This window comes from Lepidochelys kempii, chromosome 2 (genome assembly GCF_965140285.1).
Source record: "Lepidochelys kempii isolate rLepKem1 chromosome 2, rLepKem1.hap1, whole genome shotgun sequence".
In the NCBI taxonomy this organism is placed as follows: Eukaryota; Metazoa; Chordata; order Testudines; family Cheloniidae; genus Lepidochelys; species Lepidochelys kempii.
Window position 1 is genome coordinate 961,394 of NC_136381.1, and position 18,616 is coordinate 980,009.

At 59.4% G+C, this 18,616-nt stretch overlaps 1 protein-coding gene across 1 annotated transcript in view; it reads right to left on the reverse strand.

Annotated features, from left to right (window-relative positions):
- Positions 1-413: 413 nt before the first annotated feature.
- The window catches only part of LOC140906229 (microtubule-actin cross-linking factor 1, isoforms 6/7), a 54,749-nt gene continuing 36,546 nt past the window's right edge, over positions 414-18,616 (reverse strand). The window contains exons 20-23 of the mRNA XM_073329790.2: positions 18,141-18,258; positions 11,028-11,212; positions 2,069-2,189; positions 414-1,911 (exon numbers count right to left, since the gene is read on the reverse strand). Of these exons, the coding sequence (XP_073185891.2) occupies positions 1,886-1,911; positions 2,069-2,189; positions 11,028-11,212; positions 18,141-18,258 (450 nt within the window). The 3' untranslated portion in view covers positions 414-1,885. The remainder of the gene's footprint in view (positions 1,912-2,068; positions 2,190-11,027; positions 11,213-18,140; positions 18,259-18,616) is intronic.

Genomic DNA, 18,616 nt, shown 5'->3' on the forward strand with positions numbered 1-18,616 from the left:
GAACGCTGGCTGGGGGGCTCCCAGCAGGGGGCGCTGGGGGGGGGCAGGGCAGGAACGCTGGGTGGGGGGGCTCCCAGCAGGGGGCGCTGGGGGGGCAGGAACGCTGGGTGGGGGGGCTCCCAGCAGGGGGCGCTGGGGGGGGCAGGGCAGGAACGCTGGCTGGGGGGCTCCCAGCAGGGGGCGCTGGGGGGGGGGCAGGGCAGGAACGCTGGGTGGGGGGGCTCCCAGCAGGGGGCGCTGGGGGGGCAGGAACGCTGGGTGGGGGGGCTCCCAGCAGGGGCTGTGGGGGGGCAGGGCAGGAACGCTGGGTGGGGGGGCTCCCAGCAGGAACGCTGGGTGGGGGGGCTCCCAGCAGGGGGCGCTGGGGGGCAGGAACGCTGGGTGGGGGGGCTCCCAGCAGGGGGCGGTGGGGGGGGCAGGAACGCTGGGTGGGGGGGCTCCCAGCAGGGGCGCTGGGGGGGCAGGAACGCTGGGTGGGGGGCTCCCAGCAGGGGGCTCTGGAGGGGCAGGGCAGGAACGCTGGGTGGGGGGCTCCCAGCAGGGGGTGCTGGGGCGGCAGGGCAGGAACGCTGGGTGGGGGGCTCCCAGCAAGGGGCGCTAGGGGGGCAGGGCAGGAACGCTGGGTGGGGGGGCTCCCAGCAGGGGGCAGGAACGCTGGGTGGGGGGGCTCCCAGCAGGGGCTGTGGGGGGGCAGGGCAGGAACGCTGGGTGGGGGGGCTCCCAGCAGGGGGCGGTGGGGGGGGGCAGGAACGCTGGGTGGGGGGGCTCCCAGCAGGGGGCGCTGGGGGGCAGGAACGCTGGGTGGGGGGGCTCCCAGCAGGGGGCGCAGGAACGCTGGGTGGGGGGGCTCCCAGCAGGGGGCGCTGGGGGGGCAGGAACCCTGGGTGGGGGGCTCCCAGCAGGGGGCTCTGGAGGGGCAGGGCAGGAACGCTGGGTGGGGGGGCTCCCAGCAGGGGGCGCTGGGGGGGCAGGAACGCTGGGTGGGGGGCTCCCAGCAGGGGGCTCTGGAGGGGCAGGGCAGGAACGCTGGGTGGGGGGGCTCCCAGCAGGGGGCGCTGGGGGGGCAGGAACGCTGGGTGGGGGGCTCCCAGCGACTGCAGTGGCAGGTTTACGAGTGCAGCACCGGAGCGGAAGATGCCCACGGTGACGGGCTGGTCCCTGCGCATGGTTTTACAGCCCCAGGGATGCTGGGGGCAGAGTCTTCAGGGCCGGGTGAGATCCCAGGCTCTGTCTCCAGGTGTAGGGGCTGGGGGTGCCTCTGCCGTCACCCTGAGCCGTCTCCCTGCTGCACCGGGGGAGCTGGCGAGTGCCCGGAGGGGGCGCAGGCTGGTGTGTTTCACGGGCGTGTTTGCGTATGTCCTGGGCCAGGCCAGCGGCACGACAGATGGACACAGCAGAGCCCTGCCCGCGGGTCCCTCTGGCTTCCTGCCCTGTGAGCCAGGGACGGGCAGAGCCCTCAGCAGAGCACGTGTGCACACGCCCCCCCCCCGAGGTACACCCCCCCTCGAGGTACACGCCCCCCCGAGGTACACCCCCCCACCCTGATGTACACACACACACGTGTGCACACCGCCAAGGTACACCCACCTGAGCTACACCCCACGCCCCCGCGGTTCAACCCCCAGCGGTGTACACACATGCACCCTGAGGTACACCCGCAGGTACACACACCCTGCAAGGTACACACACACGCACACACACAGCTCTCTGCTGAAGGGTTGGGCCAGGGTCTTCCATCCTCTCCAGCCTTGGAGCCACATCCCTGGCGTGGAAACGGCTCGGCTGGTGCAGCCATTGGGAAGGGCAGAAAATCCTGAGTGGGGCTCGGCTGTGCCGGGGAGGGCGTCTGCCCTGGTGCAGGGGGGCTGCTCCGACGGGCTCGCTCTCATGTGGGGGAGCCTTCGGGGGGCTCTGGAAGCAAAGCAGAGAGAGGGCCTGGTCCAAGAGCAGCTTTGGCAGCAGGGACAGGCCCACGGGCCGGGGGTGGGAGCCCGCCCGGGCCCTCCCGGTGCCCTGCCCAGGCTGCCGGAGTCTGCTTAGCTGCTGGAGTCTGCTTATGGGCTCTCACCTGGGGGCGCTGCCTCTGTGCTGGTCTGGGGTGCGGAGAAGCTCAGCTCAGCCCTGTCAGCCAGGAGGGAACTGCAGGAACGGGGGCACCGGTCTCCAGAGCGTGTCCGGCGCTGGACAGCCTGGGGCAGAGGAGAGGCAGTTACTCGAGGACACGGCTGGGAAGGAGCTCAGAGCAGGGCTGTGGCCAGACAGAGCCAGAGTTGGGGAATCCAGCCCTCGTGTGACCATAGAATCATAGAATATCAGGATTGGAAGGTGTGACAAAGTGGGACTGTTCTTAATGTTTCCTCTGAATAGTGTGGAGGTGCCTCAGTTTCCCCTATGCAGTTCTTAAGTATCTAGGGGGGTGGGATAAGGGTGTATGATCATTGCAGAGCCCTAGAGGGCCGGTGTGTGCAGGGGTCTGGACACAGAGAATGGCCAACACCCTGTTTCCTGGCAACTGATGGCCTGGGCCCTTCCCCCCTGCAAGGTGAGAGATAAAGGGTTCGAGAACAAAGGAATCCCCTGACCTCCGGTCCTGGGAAAGGGGAAAGCGAGAGCAGGAGGGGATGGAGGGAGTTTCAGTTTGGGGCTGGCTGGAGACATGGAGTGAAGGGCAGATGTGGTTGTCTGGCTCACTGCCCCCCAAAATGGACCCAACTGAGGGGTCTGGTTCTCTGCACCTTCAAGCTCTGTGTTAGACCATGTTCCTGTCGTCTAATAAATCTCTGTTTTCCTGGCTGGCTGAGAGTCCCGTCTGACTGCGGAGTTGGGGGGCAGGACCCTCTGGCTTCCCCAGGAGCCCTGCCGGGGCGGACTCGCTGTGGGAAGCGCACGGAGGGGCAGAGGATGCTGAATGCTCCGAGGTCAGACCCAGGAAGGTGGAAGCTGTGTGAGCTGTGTGTCCTGAAGACAGGCTGCTCACAGAAAGGAGACTTCCCCAGAGTCCTGCCTGGGGAGCAGTTCCAGAGCATCGCCCGGGGACTCCGTTGCAACTGGTCGCAGCGGTGGGATGTACTGCACCCCATGGATGGCGCTTCCTGCAGTAAGTGACAGGGGAGCAGTAAAACGAAGGGGGATTGACGGGGACCAGGTGTGCTGAAGGCTCAGAGAGGAGCGGTTTCGGGGGGCGGTTAACCCCTGGGAGTGTGTGACCAGCGAGAAGGACTGTGCAGTAATGGGGTCCCCCTGGGGACTGCGATGAGCAGTCCCAGGGGCGGAGGAGCCTGAGGCTTGTTCCTGGGAGAGAGAAGGACTTTTGCAGTAACAGGGTTCCCCTGGGGATTGCAGCGAGCGGTCCCAGGGGTGGAGGAGTCTGCGGCTCGACCCTGGCAAAGAGGTGGTGATCTTGAGAAGGGCTGGCAGATGAGGGGATCTCCCTGGAAACCGTGGGGAGCTGAGAGCACACAGGCCTGTGAGTCCACAAAAACTTGGGAAGAGTGGAGTGATGGCCTGTCACCGTCTCCTGAAGAAGGACACTGTAACCTTGTGCAGGAAGAGAGGGTTGAGCGTTGGAAAGTTCACCAAAGCACAGTTCATCGCGCAGCTGGAGGAGGATGCTGGAGGAGGATGACCGCTCTAAGGAACAGATTCCTGACCCCAAATGGGGCTATAGCAGGATCTGGGAGCAGCTGGAGTGGTAGCCAGGCATCCCCAAGACTCCTGTCCCCGACCAGACGGGGGTCTTCACGATCGGGTTCCCCATCGGGGGATCGGAGACGGACGGGATTGGAGCTGAGTCCGAGAGAGCAAGAGGACTGTGGGAGACAGCGAGAGCCCGAGAAAGAGCTGCAGAAGCAGCAGCAGCATGAACTGGCGTTGGGGGAGCGGAGAGGCCTAGGGGACCTCCCCGGGGTGAGTGGGGATAGACCCCGGGGGGCCAGTTCCGCAGGGAACCTCGAGACTAAATTGCTGCCCCTGGTTAAGGAGAGGGGGATGTGGATGCCCACTTCACTGCCTTTGAGCAGGCTGGAGATTTGAACCAAGGGGACCCTGCGGAAAAGCCCCGGTGTCTAGCTCCCTTGCTGGGTCCCAAGGCCATAGACTCTGTCAGCCAGATGGGTGGGGAGGTGGACAGGCTCCCACTCCTGACCCCAACCTATATGTCTGTGTGGAGTTTCCTGGGGCCAGGCCCCTCGGACCCCCAGTGGGAGCGGAAGGTGATGGTGTGACGAAGTGGGACTCTTCTTAAAGTTTCCTCTGAATAGTATGGGGGTGCCTCAGTTTCCCCTAGGCAGTTCTTAGGTATCTAGGTGGTGGGGTAGGGGTGTATGATCGTTGCAGAGCCCTAGAGGGCATGTGTGTGCAGGGGTCTGGACACAGAGAATGGCCGACACCCTGTTTCCTGGCAACTGATGGCCTGGGCCCTTCCCCCCTGCGAGGTGAGAGCTAAAGGGTTGGAGAACAAAGGAATCAGGTGACCACCTGGCCCGGGAAAGGAACAAAGCCCAGAGGAGGAGGGGCTGGAGGGAGTTTCAGTTTGGGGCTGGCTGGGACATGGAGTGAAGGGCAGACGGGGTTGTCTGGCTCACTGCCCCCCAAAATGGACCCAGCTGAGGGGTCCCGTTCTCTGCACCTGCAAGCTCTGTTTTAGACCATGTTCCTGTCGTCTAATAAACCTTCTGTTTTGCTGGCTGGCTGAGAGTCACGTCTGACTGCGAAGTTGGGGTGCAGGACCCTCTGGCTTCCCCAGGAGCCCCGCCTGAGCGGACTCACTGTGGGGAAGCGCACGGAGGGGCAGAGGATGCTGAATGCTCCGAGGTCAGACCCAGGAAGGTGGAAGCTGTGTGAGCTGTGTGTCCTGCAGACAGGCTGCTTACAGAAAGGCGACTGCCCCAGAGTCCTGAGTGGCTTCATGGGGAGCAGTTCCAGAGCATCGCCCAGGGACTCCGTGACAGATTGTCAATGGGGAGACGTTCCTGGGGTGGTGAGATCCTGGGACAGAGAGAACTGTTGTCAGGCCCTGGGTGGTGCAGCCTCAGATGCTGAGGGGCTGGGTGAGCTGGGTGAGGGTCCCAGGGACGAAGCCCCTCGCCCTGCCTATGGCCCAGATCCCTGTGCAGACCCAGGAGGAGTGGGGCTGGCTGGTCGTTGGGGTACCCCAGGACACCAGCTGCGAGACCCTGTTGTGGGGTGACTGTGTCTCTTTGGGACAGGATCCAGGCCCTGCTCCTGTAACGGCCAAGGGTTTGAATTTGAATCCAGGGAACCATTCGGCGGAGAGGGAAATGGTCACTGAAAATGCAGATGACCTGGCTGGCAGCAGGGAGGAGCTGCTAGGCTCAGGCTGGCTCTGATGCAGTGAGGAAAGCAGTGAGCTCGCTGCCTACCCCCACTGGGACAGCAAGGGCAGCGCTGAGCACAGGGGGAGCTGAGACCCCAGCTGAGTGGGGGGAGACACAGGCAGGGCAGGGGATCTGTGGGGAGTGGCAAGGTGCTGGGTAAGGAAAGTCTGGATGAGCCTAGGCAGCCTTGTGAGCTGATGGCTGTGTCTAGTCAGCAGGGTGGGAAGGCGAGGAGAGCGGAAGATGAGTGTCCCTGGACCTTACCTGTTAGCTGGGTGGAGAATTGGGACAGTGAAGGAAACGTGTCTGTGTCTGTCAGGGGTATTGACTTGCCTATGGAGGGAGCTACCCTGGTCTCCAAGCAGTTGTCTGTGACCAGCCTTGTGTGCTGGGACCAGGGGAATGAGATCCCAAGCTGGGTGTCTGGGAAAGGAGAAAGTGTGTCCGGCTCTTCTTTGTCTGTGGAGCAGACAGAAGGGGCCTTTCAGCCTGTGATGGTTGAGGGTTGTGCAGTTGTCTCAGAGCTGGTTCTGGATTCAGCTAACGCCCAGGAAGGGAAGGGTCCTAAGTTTGTGTCTGCTCGGGAGAATGGCCCTGTAACCAGGTCGCATCCAGTTAGTGTCTATGTAAAATCCCAGAGCCCAGACAATTGTGGTGCTTGTATTTTGCCTGTTGCTAGTGTGTGGGTGGGAAAGGGTGGAGCAACTCTGTCTAAATAGGGTGGGATCCTAGCCAGGGCACAAGGAGAGCAAGAAGATGATGTGATTGTGTTACTTACTGAGGGTGTGGAAACAGGTAGCAAGAAGGAAAAGATTCCTGAACTTGTGTGTGGCAAAGGGGAGGAGAATGATTCTGGCGCAAGTGCTAGAGGAGCCAACTAGGGGGGGGCGCTTTTCTTGACCTGCTGCTCACAAACCGGGTAGAATTAGTGGGGGAAGCAAAAGTGGACGGGAATCTGGGAGGCAGTGACCATGAGTTGGTTGAGTTCAGGATCCTGACACAGGGAACAAAGGTAAGCAGCAGGATATGGACCCTGGACTTCAGGAAAGCAGACTTCGACTCCCTCAGGGAACGGATGGCCAGGATCCCCTGGGGGACTAACTTGAAGGGAAAAGGAGTCCAGGAGAGCTGGCTGTATTTCAAGGAATCCCTGTTGAGGTTACAGGGACAAACCATCCCGATGAGTCGAAAGAATAGTAAATATGGCAGGCGACCAGCTTGGCTTAATGGTGAAATCCTAGCGGATCTTAAACATAAAAAAGAAGCTTACAAGAAGTGGAAGGTTGGACATATGACCAGGGAAGAGTATAAAAATATTGCTCGGGCATGTAGGAATGATATCAGGAGGGCCAAATCGCACCTGGAGCTGCAGCTAGCCAGAGATGTCAAGAGTAACAAGAAGGGTTTCTTCAGGTATGTTGGCAACAAGAAGAAAGCCAAGGAATGTGTGGGCCCCTTACTGAATGAGGGAGGCAACCTAGTGACAGAGGATGTGGAAAAAGCTAATGTACTCAATGCTTTTTTTGCCTCTGTTTTCACTAACAAGGTCAGCTCCCAGACTGCTGTGCTGGGCATCACAAAATGCGGAAGAGATGGCCAGCCCTCTGTGGAGATAGAGGCGGTTAGGGACTATTTAGAAAAGCTGGACGTGCACAAGTCCATGGGGCCGGACGAGTTGCATCCGAGAGTGCTGAAGGAATTGGCGGCTGTGATTGCAGAGCCACTGGCCATTATCTTTGAAAACTCGTGGCGAACCGGGGAAGTCCCGGATGACTGGAAAAAGGCTAATGTAGTGCCAATCTTTAAAAAAGGGAAGAAGGAAGATCCTGGGAACTACAGGCCAGTCAGCCTCACCTCAGTCCCTGGAAAAATCATGGAGCAGGTCCTCAAAGAATCAATCCTGAAGCACTTGCATGAGAGGAAAGTGATCAGGAACAGCCAGCATGGATTCACCAAGGGAAGGTCATGCCTGACTAATCTAATCACCTTTTATGATGAGATTACTGGTTCTGTGGATGAAGGGAAAGCAGTGGATGTATTGTTTCTTGACTTTAGCAAAGCTTTTGACACGGTCTCCCATAGTATTCTTGTCAGCAAGTTAAGGAAGTATGGGCTGGATGAATGCACTATAAGGTGGGTAGAAAGCTGGCTAAATTGTCGGGCTCAACGGGTAGTGATCAATGGCTCCATGTCTAGTTGGCAGCCGGTATCAAGTGGAGTGCCCCAAGGGTCGGTCCTGGGGCCGGTTTTATTCAATATCTTCATAAATGATCTGGAGGATGGTGTGGATTGCACTCTCAGCAAATTTGGGGATGATACTAAACTGGGAGTAGTGGTAGATACGCTGGAGGGGAGGGATAGGATACAGAAGGACCTAGACCAATTGGAAGATTGGGCCAAAAGGAATCTGATGAGGTTCAATAAGGATAAGTGCAGGGTCCTGCACGTAGGACGGAAGAACCCAATGCACAGCTACAGACTAGGGACCGAATGGCTAGGCAGCAGTTCTGCGGAAAAGGACCTAGGAGTGACAGTGGACGAGAAGCTGGATATGAGCCAGCAGTGTGCCCTTGTTGCCAAGAAGGCCAATGGCATTTTGGGATGTATAAGTAGGGGCATAGCGAGCAGATCGAGGGACGTGATCGTTCCCCTCTATTTGACATTGGTGAGGCCTCATCTGGAGTACTGTGTCCAGTTTTGGGCCCCACACTTCAAGAAGGATGTGGATAAATTGGAGAGAGTCCAGCGAAGGGCAACAAAAATGATTAGGGGACTGGAACACATGAGTTATGAGGAGAGGCTGAGGGAGCTGGGATTGTTTAGCCTGCAGAAGAGAAGAATGAGGGGGGATTTGATAGCTGCTTTCAACTCCCTGAAAGGGGGTTCCAAAGAGGATGGCTCTAGACTGTTCTCAATGGTAGCAGATGACAGAACGAGGAGTAATGGTCTCAAGTTGCAGTGTGGGAGGTTTAGATTGGATATTAGGAAAAACTTTTTCACTAAGAGGGTGGTGAAACACTGGAATGCGTTACCTAGGGAGGTGGTAGAATCTCCTTCCTTAGAGGTTTTTAAGGTCAGGCTTGACAAAGCCCTGGCTGGGATGATTTAACTGGGAATTGGTCCTGCTTTGAGCAGGGGGTTGGACTAGATGACCTTCTGGGGTCCCTTCCAACCCTGATATTCTATGATTCTATGATTCTATGATTCTGACCTTTTATCTCGGAAGTCTGTCAGTTTGCCTGAAAGGGGATTGTGTAGGAATCCGCCGGATGGGCCAGAGGTGATTCTGAATGTAAGGGAGACCCAGAAAGAGTCTGTTGTTGCTCAGGCAAATGTTCCTCTAGAGCAAGCACTGGGTAAAGAGGGTAAGAGCAGAATTTCTGTGGGGGGTGAATTGTTGCATAGAAAAGCCCCTCAGGAAAGGAATCCTCAGGGAGTCTTTGCAAGCAGTTTACTGCAACTGAAGGGTGTGAAAGTGATTCAAGAAAGTTTCAGTTCCTAACAGCCAGAAATTTGAATGGATCCACTGACTTTCCCGTTGAAGGATCCAGTGTGGATAGCTCTGAGAACGTCTCAGATGGAGTGAGAGCTGTTAAGAATGTTAAACAGTCCTGTAACCAAGTGGCTGTGTTTGGCCAGTTTGATGGGGAGACAAGGTTGTGGAGAAAGGGATGTCTCCATGCTAGTTCTGTAAGTGACCAGTATGTGGCCCGGGTCAAGATGGAGGCTCTTAACGAATAGAGCCCGAATTGCAGGCCTCCAGACTGGAGCGCTGGGAGAAGACCCAATCCCAGTTTGACCCCTGGGGTTTTGGGTTGGCAAAAGGGCACGTGCCACATAAACCTTCCCACATGTAGCCTGCGAGTGCTATCGACCACCCCCAACCTAAGGGAGGGCGTGAAACTGGAAGGGCCTGGTGTAATGCCCACCAAGGAATGGGAGAGATGCTGGGGCATCCATGGGAACGTTGGTGGCTTCGAACTTCCCCAGGTCACTGGCTAAAGTGACCGCTCTCAGTTCGGTATCGAAGGGGGGAGAGATGTGACGAAGTGGGACTGTTCTTAATGTTTCCTCTGAATAGTGTGGGGGTGCCTCAGTTTCCCCTATGCAGTTCTTAAGTATCTAGGTGGGGGGAGAAGGGAGCATGATCATTGCAGAGCCCTAGAGGGCAGGTGTGGGCAGCGGTCAGGACACAGAGAATGGCCGACACCCTGTTTCCTGGCAACTGATGGCCTGGGCCCTTCCCCCCTGCAAGGTGAGAGCTAAAGGGTTGGAGAACAAAGGAATCAGGTGACCACCTGGCCCAGGAAAGGAACAAAGCTTAGAGGAGGAGGGGCTGGAGGGAGTTTCAGTTTGGGGCTGTCTGGGACATGGAGTGAAGGGCAGATGTGGTTGTGTGGCTCACTGCCCCCCAAAATGGACCCAGCTGAGGGGTCCTGTTCTCTGTACCTACAAGCTCTGTTTTAGACCATGTTCCTGTCGTCTAATAAACCTTCTGTTTTACTGGCGGGCTGAGAGTCACGTCTGACTGCGGAGTTGGGGTGCAGGACCCTCTGGCTTCCCCAGGAGCCCGCCTGGGCGGACTCGCTGTGGGAAGCACACGGAGGGGCAGAGGAGGCTGAATGCTCCGAGGTCAGACCCAGGAAGGTGGAAGCTGTGTGAGCTGCGTGTCCTGCAGACAGGCTGCTCCCAGAGAGGAGACCTCCCCAGAGTCCTGACTGGCTTCATGGGGAGCCGTTCCAGAGCATCGCCCGGGGAGTCCGTGACAGAAGGGACCCCAGAAGGTCATCTAGTCCAACCCCCTGCTCAAAGCAGGACCAATTCCCAGTTAAATCATCCCAGCCAGGGCTTTGTCAAGCCTGACCTTAAAAACCTCTAAGGAAGGAGATTCTACCACCTCCCTAGGTAACGCATTCCAGTGTTTCACCGCCCTCCTAGTGAAAAAGTTTTTCCTAATATCCAACCTAAACCTCCCCCACTGCAACTTGAGACCATTACTCCTCGTTCTGTCATCTGCTACCATTGAGAACAGTCTAGAGCCATCCTCTTTGGAACCCCCTTTCAGGTAGTTGAAAGCAGCTATCAAATCCCCCCTCAGTCTTCTCTTCTGCAGGCTAAACAATCCCAGCTCCCTCAGCCTCTCCTCATACGTCATGTGTTCCAGACCCCTAATCATTTTTGTTGCCCTTCACTGGACTCTTTCCAATTTATCCACATCCTTCTTGTAGTGTGGGGCCCAAAACTGGACACAATACTCCAGATGAGGCCTCACCAATGTCGAATAGAGGGGGACGATCACGTCCCTCGATCTGCTCGCTATGCCCCTACTTATACATCCCAAAATGCCATTGGCCTTCTTGGCAACAAGGGCACACTGCTGACTCATATCCAGCTTCTCGTCCCCTGTCACCCCTAGGTCCTTTTCTTCAGAACTGCTGCCTAGCCATTCGGTCCCTAGTCTGTAGCGGTGCATTGGGTTCTTCCGTCCTAAGTGCAGGACCCTGCACTTATCCTTATTGAACCTCATCCGATTTCTTTTGGCCCAATCCTCTAATCCCAGGCTCCAGGGCCCCCACCCTCCCACCTGGGGGAGAGTCCCTGTGGGGCCCTGCCATGCCTTGCAGGGGGCACACGCTGCCATGGGCCCCCCTTCCCATCACTCCCTGGGCTCCCAGGCCCGGCGGTTCTTACCTTCCTGGCCAGGGGGCTGCTGGGGGCTGAGGCGCTGCTGTAGAGGCTGAGGCTGGAGTTGGAGCGGCTGGGGGACAGCACTTTGGAGGCGGGGGCTGACTGGCTGCTGGCACAGGCGGCTGTGGCCCCGAAGGCGTCTGGGGACAGGTATTTCTCATTGATCTTCAGGTTGGTCCGTCCCTTCACTGCACAGGGGTGACAGACACGGTGAGCGAGAGGTGCGGGCACGGGCAGTGGCTGCCCGCCCGCAGGGCCATGCTGAGCACCAGGCGTGGGTGCAAAGGGCCTGGCCAAACTGCAGCGTGCCAGGGAACCGGGCAGAGGTGCCTGTCAGGGAGTCACCAGGGCTAACAGCTGCCCTGGACCCTGGCTGGGTCTCCCAGTGGGGCAATCACGGCTGGGATGAACTGCAGCCCAGCGGATTATGCCCAGGGGACCAGCTGGGTGCGGTTTGGGCTGCAGATTCTATGAGACGTGAATTCTAGCAAGGTCGAGTGGGTAAAGCGGGGTTCTCTCCCCGGCTCTGGGAGGCGCGGGGGTTACAGCTGAGGGCCGGCACTCCTGGGTTCTCTCCCCGGCTCTGGGAGGGGTGGGGGTTACAGCTGGGGGCCGGGACTCCTGGGTTCTCTCCCCGGCTCTGGGAGGGGTGGGGGTTACAGCTGGGGGCTGGCACTCCTGGGTTCTCTCCCCGGCTCTGGGAGGCGCGGGGGTTACAGCTGGGGGCCGGCACTCCTGGGTTCTCTCCCCGGCTCTGGGAGGGGTGGGGGTTACAGCTGGGGGCCGGGACTCCTGGGTTCTCTCCCCGGCTCTGGGAGGGGTGGGGGTTACAGCTGGGGGCTGGCACTCCTGGGTTCTCTCCCCGGCTCTGGGAGGCGCGGGGGTTACAGCTGGGGGCTGGTACTCCTGGGTTCTCTCCCCGGCTCTGGGAGGCGCAGGGGTTACAGCTGGGGGCTGGCACTCCTGGGTTCTCTCCCCGGCTCTGGGAGGCGCGGGGGTTACAGCTGGGGGCCGGGACTCCTGGGTTCTCTCCCCGGCTCTGGGAGGTGCGGGGTTAAGGTTGGGGGCCGACACTCCTGGGTTCTCTCCCCGGCTCTGGGAGGCGTGGGGGTTAGGGCTGGGGGCCAGCACTCCTGGGTTCTCTCCCCGGCTCTGGGAGGCGCGGGGGTTATGGCTGGGGGCCGGGACTCCTGGGTTCTCTCCCCGGCTCTGGGAGGCGCGGGGTGTGACGAAGTGGGCCTGTTCTTAATGTTTCCTCCGAATAGTGTGGGGGTGCCTCAGTTTCCCCTATGCAGTTCTTAAGTATCTAGGGGGTGGGGTAAGGGTGTATGATCATTGCAGAGCCCTAGAGGGCAGGTGTGTGCAGGAGTCTGGACACAGAGAATGGCCGACACCCTGTTTCCTGGCAACTGATGGCCTGGGCCCTTCCCCCCCTGCAAGGTGAGAGCTAAAGGGTTGGAGAACAAAGGAATCAGGTGACCTCCTGGCCCAGGAAAGGAACAAAGCCCAGAGGAGGAGGGGCTGGAGGGAGTTTCAGTTTGGGGCTGGCTGGGACATGGAGTGAAGTGCAGACGTGGTTGTCTGGCTCACGGCCCCCCAAAATGGACCCAGCTGAGGGGTCCCGTTCTCTGCACCTGCAAGCTCTGTTTTAGACCATGTTCCTGTCGTCTAATAAACCTTCTGTTTTACTGGCTGGCTGAGAGTCACGTCTGACTGCGGAGTTGGGGGGCAGGACCCTCTGGCTTCCCCAGGAGCCCCGTCTGAGCGGACTCGCTGGGGGGAAGCACACGGAGGGGCAGAGGATGCTGAATGCTCCGAGGTCAGACCCAGGAAGGTGGAAGCTGTGTGAGCTGTGTGTCCTGAAGACAGGCTGCTCACAGAAAGGCGACTACCCCAGAGTCCTGACTGGCTTCATGGGGAGCAGTTCCAGAGCATCGCCCAGGGACTCCGTGACAACTGGTGGCAGCGGTGGGATGTACTGCACCCCGTGGATGGCGCTTCCTGCAGTAAGTGACTGGGGAGCAGTAACACGAAGGGGGATTGCCGAGGACCAGGCCTGCTGAAGGCTCGGAGAGGAGCGGTTTCGGGGGGCGGTTAACCCCTGGGAGTGTGTGACCAGCGAGAAGGACTGTGCAGTAACAGGGTTCCCCTGGGGATTGCAGCGAGCAGTCCAAGGGGTGGAGGAGTCTGCGGCTCGACCCTGGCAAAGAGGTGGTGACCTCGAGAAGGGCTGGCACACTAGGGGTTCTCCCTGGAAACCGTGGGGAGCTGAGAACACACGGGCCTGTGAGTCCACAACACCTTGCGAGGAGCGGAGTGATGGTCTGTCCCCGTCTCCTTAAGAAGGACATTGTAACCCTGTGCAAAAAGAGAGGGTTGAGCGTTGGAAAGTTCACCAAAGCACAGTTAATCGCGCAGCTGGAGGAGGATGACCGCTCTAAGGAACAGATTCCTGACCCCAAATGGGGCTATAGCAGGATCTGGGAGCAGCTGGAGTGGGAGCCAGGCATCCCCAAGACTCCTGTCCCCGACCAGATGAGGGTCTTCACAATCGGGTTCCCCATCGGGGGATCGGAGACGGACGGGATTGGAGCTGAGTCCGAGGGAGCAAGAGGACTGTGGGAGACAGCGAGAGCCCGAGAAAGAGCTGCAGAAGCAGCAGCAGCATGAACTGGCAGTGGTGGGGTGGAGAGGCCTAGGGGACCTCCCCGGGGTGAGTGGGGATAGACCCCGGGGGGCCAGTTCCGCAGGGAACCTCGAGACTAAATTGCTGCCCCTAGTTAAGGAGGGGGGGGATGTGGATGCCCACCTCACTGCCTTTGAGCAGGCTGGCGATTTGAACCAAGGGGACCCTGCGGAAAAGCCCCAGTGTCTAGCTCCCTTGCTGGGTCCCAAGGCCACAGACTCCATCAGCCAGATGGGTGGGGAGGTGGACAGGCTCCCACTCCTGATCCCAACCTATATGTCTGTGTGGAGTTTCCTGGGGCCAGGCCCCTCGGACTCCCAGTGGGAGCGGAAGGTGATGGTCAATGGGGAGACATTCCTGGGGTGGCGAGATCCTGGGACAGAGAGAACTGGTGTCAGACCCTGGGTGGTGCAGCCTCAGATGCTGAGGGGCTGTGTGAGCTGTGTGAGGGTCCCAGGGATGAAGCCCCTCGCCTTCCCTATGGTCCAGATCCCTGTGCAGACCCAGGAGGAGTGGGGCTGGCTGGTCGTTGGGGTGACCCAGGACACCAGCTGCGAGACCCTGTTGTGGGGTGACTGTGTCTCTTTGGGACAGGATCCAGGCCCTGTTCCTGTAACTGCCAAGGGTTTGAATTTGAATCCAGGGAACCAATCGGCGGAGAGGGAAATGGTCAGTGAAAATGCAGATGTCCTGGCTGGCAGCAGGGAGGAGCAGCTAGGCTCAGGATACCTGCCTGCCTGTAACCAGACCCCTGGGGCAGGGTGGGACAGAGAGATGCTCCCTGCCCCCTTGCACACAAGAGTGGGGACTCTCCCTGGCTCTGATGCAGTGAGGAAAGCAGGGAGCTCGCTGCCTACCCCCACTGGGACAGCCAGGGCAGCGCTGAGCACAGTGGGAGCTGAGACCCCAGCAGAGTGGGGGGAGACACAGGCAGGGCAGGGGATCTGTGGGGAGTGGCAAGGTGCTTGGTAAGGAAAGTTTGGATGAGCCTAGGCAGCCTTGTGATCTGATGGCTGTGTCCAGTCAGCAGGGTGGGAAGGCGAGGAGAGTGGAAGATGAGAGTCCCTGGACCTTACCTGTTAGCTGGGTGGAGAATTGGGACAGTGAAGGAAATGGGTCTCTGTCTGTCAGGGGTATTGACTTGCTTATGGAGGGAGCTACCCTGATTTCCAAGCAGTTGTCTGTGACCAGCCTTGTGTGCTGGGACAAAGGGAAAGAGATCCCAACCTGGGTGTCTGGTAAAGGAGAAAGTGTGTCCGGCTCTTCTTGGTCTGTGGAGCAGACAGAACGGGCCTTTCAGCCTGTGATGGTTGAGGGTCGTGCAGTTGTCTCAGAGTTGGTTCTGGATTCAGCTAAAGCCCAGGAAGGGAAGGGTCCTAAGTTTCTGTCTGCTCGGGAGAATGGCCCTGTAACTAGGTCGCATCCAGTTAGGGTCTATGTAAAATCCCAGAGACCAGACAATTCTGGTGCTTGTATTTTGCCTGTTGCTAGTGTGTTGTTGGGAAGGGTGGAGCAACTCTGTCTAATCAGGGTGAGATCCTAGCCAGGGCACAAGGAGAGCATGAAGGTGTGTGATTGTGTCACCTACTGAGGGTGTGGAAACCTGTAGCAAGAAGGAAAAGATTCCTGAACTTGTGTGTGGCAAAGGGAAGGAGAATGCTTCTGACCTTTTATCTAGGAAGTCTGTAAGTTTGCCTCAAAGGGGATTATGTAGGAATCCGCCTGATGGGCCAGAGGTGATTCTGGATGTAAGGGAGACCCAGAAAGAGTCTGTTGTTGCTCAGGAAAGTGTTCCCCTAGAGCAAGCCCTAGGTGAAGAGGGTAAGAGCAGAATTTCTGGGAGCGGTGAATTGTTGCATAGAGAAGCCCTAGGGAAAGGAATCCTCATGGAGTCTTTGCAAGCAGTTTACTGCAACTGAAGGGTGTGAAAATGATTTAATCAAGAAAGTTTCAGTTCCTAACAGCCAGAAATTTTCTGTTGTGAATGGATCCACTGACTTTCCTGTTGAAAGATCCAGTGTGGATAGCTTTGAGAAGGTCTCAGATGGAGTGAAAGCTGTTAAGAAAGGTACACCGTCCTCTAACCAAGTGGCTGTGTTTGGCCAGCTTGTTGGGAGACAAGGTTGTGGAGAAAGGGATGTCTCCATGCTAGTTCTGTAAGTGAACAGTATGTGGCCCAGGTCAAGATGGGGGCCCTTAACCAAGAGAGCCCGAATTGCAGCCCTCCAGACTGGAGCACTCGGAGAAAACCCAATCCCAGTTTGACCCCCTGGGGTTTTGGGGTGGCCAAAGGGCATGGGCCGCAGAAACCTTCCCACATGCAGCCTGCTAGTGCTATCGACCACCCCCGACCTAAGGGAGGGCGTGAAACTGGAAGGGCCTGGTGTAACTCCTACCAAGGAATAGGAGAGATGCTGGGGCATCCATGGGAACATTGGTGGCTTCGAACTTCCCCAGGTCACCGGGTAAAGTGACCCCGCTCAGTTCGATCTCGAAGGGGGGAGAGATGTGACGAAGTGGGCCTGTTCTTAATGTTTCCTCCGAATAGTGTGGGGGTGCCTCAGTTTCCCCTATGCAGTTCTTAAGTATCTAGGGGGTGGGGTAAGGGTGTATGATCATTGCAGAGCCCTAGAGGGCCAGTGTGTGCAGGGGTCTGGACACAGAGAATGGCCGACACCCTGTTTCCTGGCAACTGATGGCCTGGGCCCTTCCCCACTGCAAGGTGAGAGCTGAAGGGTTGGAGAACAAAGGAATCAGGTGACCACCTGGCCCGGGAAAGGAACAAAGCCCAGAGGAGGAGGGGCTGGAGGGAGTTTCAGTTTGGGGCTGGCTGGGACATGGAGTGAAGGGCAGACGTGGTTGTCTGGCTCACGGCCCCCCAAAATGGACCCAGCTGAGGGGTCCTGTTCTCTGCACCTGCAAGCTCTGTTTTAGACCATGTTCCTGTCGTCTAATAAACCTTCTGTTTTACTGGCTGGCTGAGAGTCATGTCTGACTGCGGAGTTGGGGTGCAGGACCCTCTGGCTTCCCCAGGAGCCCCGCCTGAGCGGACTCACTGGGGGGAAGCGCATGGAGGGGCAGAGGATGCTGAATGCTCCGAGGTCAGACCCAGGAAGGTGGAAGCTGTGTGAGCTGTGTGTCCTGAAGACAGGCTGCTCACAGAAAGGCGACTACCCCAGAGTCCTGACTGGCTTCATGGGGAGCAGTTCCAGAGCATCGCCCAGGGACTCCATGACACGGGGGTTACGGCTGGAGCCGGGACTCCTGGGTTCTCTCCCTGGATCTGGAAGGCGCGGGGGTTACGGCTGAGGGCCGGGACTCCTGGGTTCTCTCCCCGGCTCTGGGAGGGGTGGGGGTTACGGCTGGGGGCTGGCACTCCTGGGTTCTCTTCCCAGCTCTGAGAGGCGCAGGGGTTATGGCTGGGGGCCGGGACTCCTGGGTTCTCTCCCCGGCTCTGGGAGACGTGGGGGTTACAGCTGGGGGCCGGCACTCCTGGGTTCTCTCCTCAGCTCTGGGAGGCGCGGGGGTTACAGCTGGGGGCTGGCACTCCTGGGTTCTCTCACCGGCTCTGGGAGGCGCGGGGGTTACGGCTGGGGGCCGGGACTCCTGGGTTCTCTCCCTGGCTCTGGGAGGTGCGGGGGTTACGGCTGGGGGCCGGGACTCCTGGGTTCTCTCCCCGGCTCTGGGAGGCGCGGGGGTTACGGCTGGGGGCCGGGACTCCTGGGTTCTCTCCCTGGATCTGGGAGGCGCGGGGGTTACGGCTGGGGGCCGGGACTCCTGGGTTCTCTCCCCGGCTCTGGGAGGCGTGGGGGTTACGGCTTGGGTCCGGCACTCCTGGGTTTGATTCATAGTTTGGCCACAGACGTGCCAATTAACCTTGCAGAGCGGCAGCCGTCTCTCTTTCTGAGGCCCCTGAGCACAAAACGAGCTTGCACCAAGCCCGCTGCGTTTCTTGCTGCTGTGGCAGCCTGTGGCTCCGGGCCAGCGGGAAGGAAAATCTGTCTGTCCGAGAGGCACGGGGACGCTCCCGGCTTTGGGACACTCGACTTCCAGGGCTGCTATTTTGCTGGGACTCAGCCCTCCCACCCCTCGGCCTGCGGCAACCCCTGCTGGCTGGCACAGGCCGAGCACAGACACCGAGCCCCACACTTGCCCTCGCTCCAGGCTCCCCAGCTCTGGCCATTCTGGGGGCAGCTCAGTCTCACCCCACGGGGCGTGCGGGAGCTCAGGCCCAGCTACCTCTGCCCTGCTCAGCCAGTCAGTGAAGCCCCCGGGGCAGGGGACAGCCTGAGCCGTTTCCAGGCCACCAGCTGGCTGGCAACCGCACCCCCAGGCACAGGGCGAAGGGGTATTCCCCTCGCTGAGCCCCCAGGCCCCCCCGCTCTGCCCCACGTGCTGCAGGGAGCCCAGGCCCCACCCGCGCCGCCTACCTCGGCAAGGGTCGTTCTTCACCAGGAACTCATCGAGCGCGATCCAGCCTCCCCCCACTCTCACCATCAGGGTGCTACGCAGGATCCGCACCATGCGCAGCTGCTGCGACTCCCCGAACTGCGGAGGCAAAGCAGGGGGACAGCGTGAGGCGCCCCAGGCAGGGCTCGCATCGTCGCGCCCGAGCCCCCTCCCAGCCTGGCGCCAAGGCCTGGCCCGAGGGGAGCAGTAGGGTGACCAGACAGCAGGGTGACCAATCGGGTCGGGGGGGGGGGGGGTGGTAATCAGCCCCTATATGAGACAAAGCCCCGAATACTGGGACTGTCCCTGGTCACCCTAGTCATAGGACCTACAGCCCCTTGTGCTCCAGAGGCAGCCAGCCGGCCAGGGCACGGGCTGCTGCCAGGGCAGGGGTCTGCAGGGGCTGTGCTGGGCACGGCTAGGGTAATCCAGCGCCCACACAGGTTGGGACACCGAT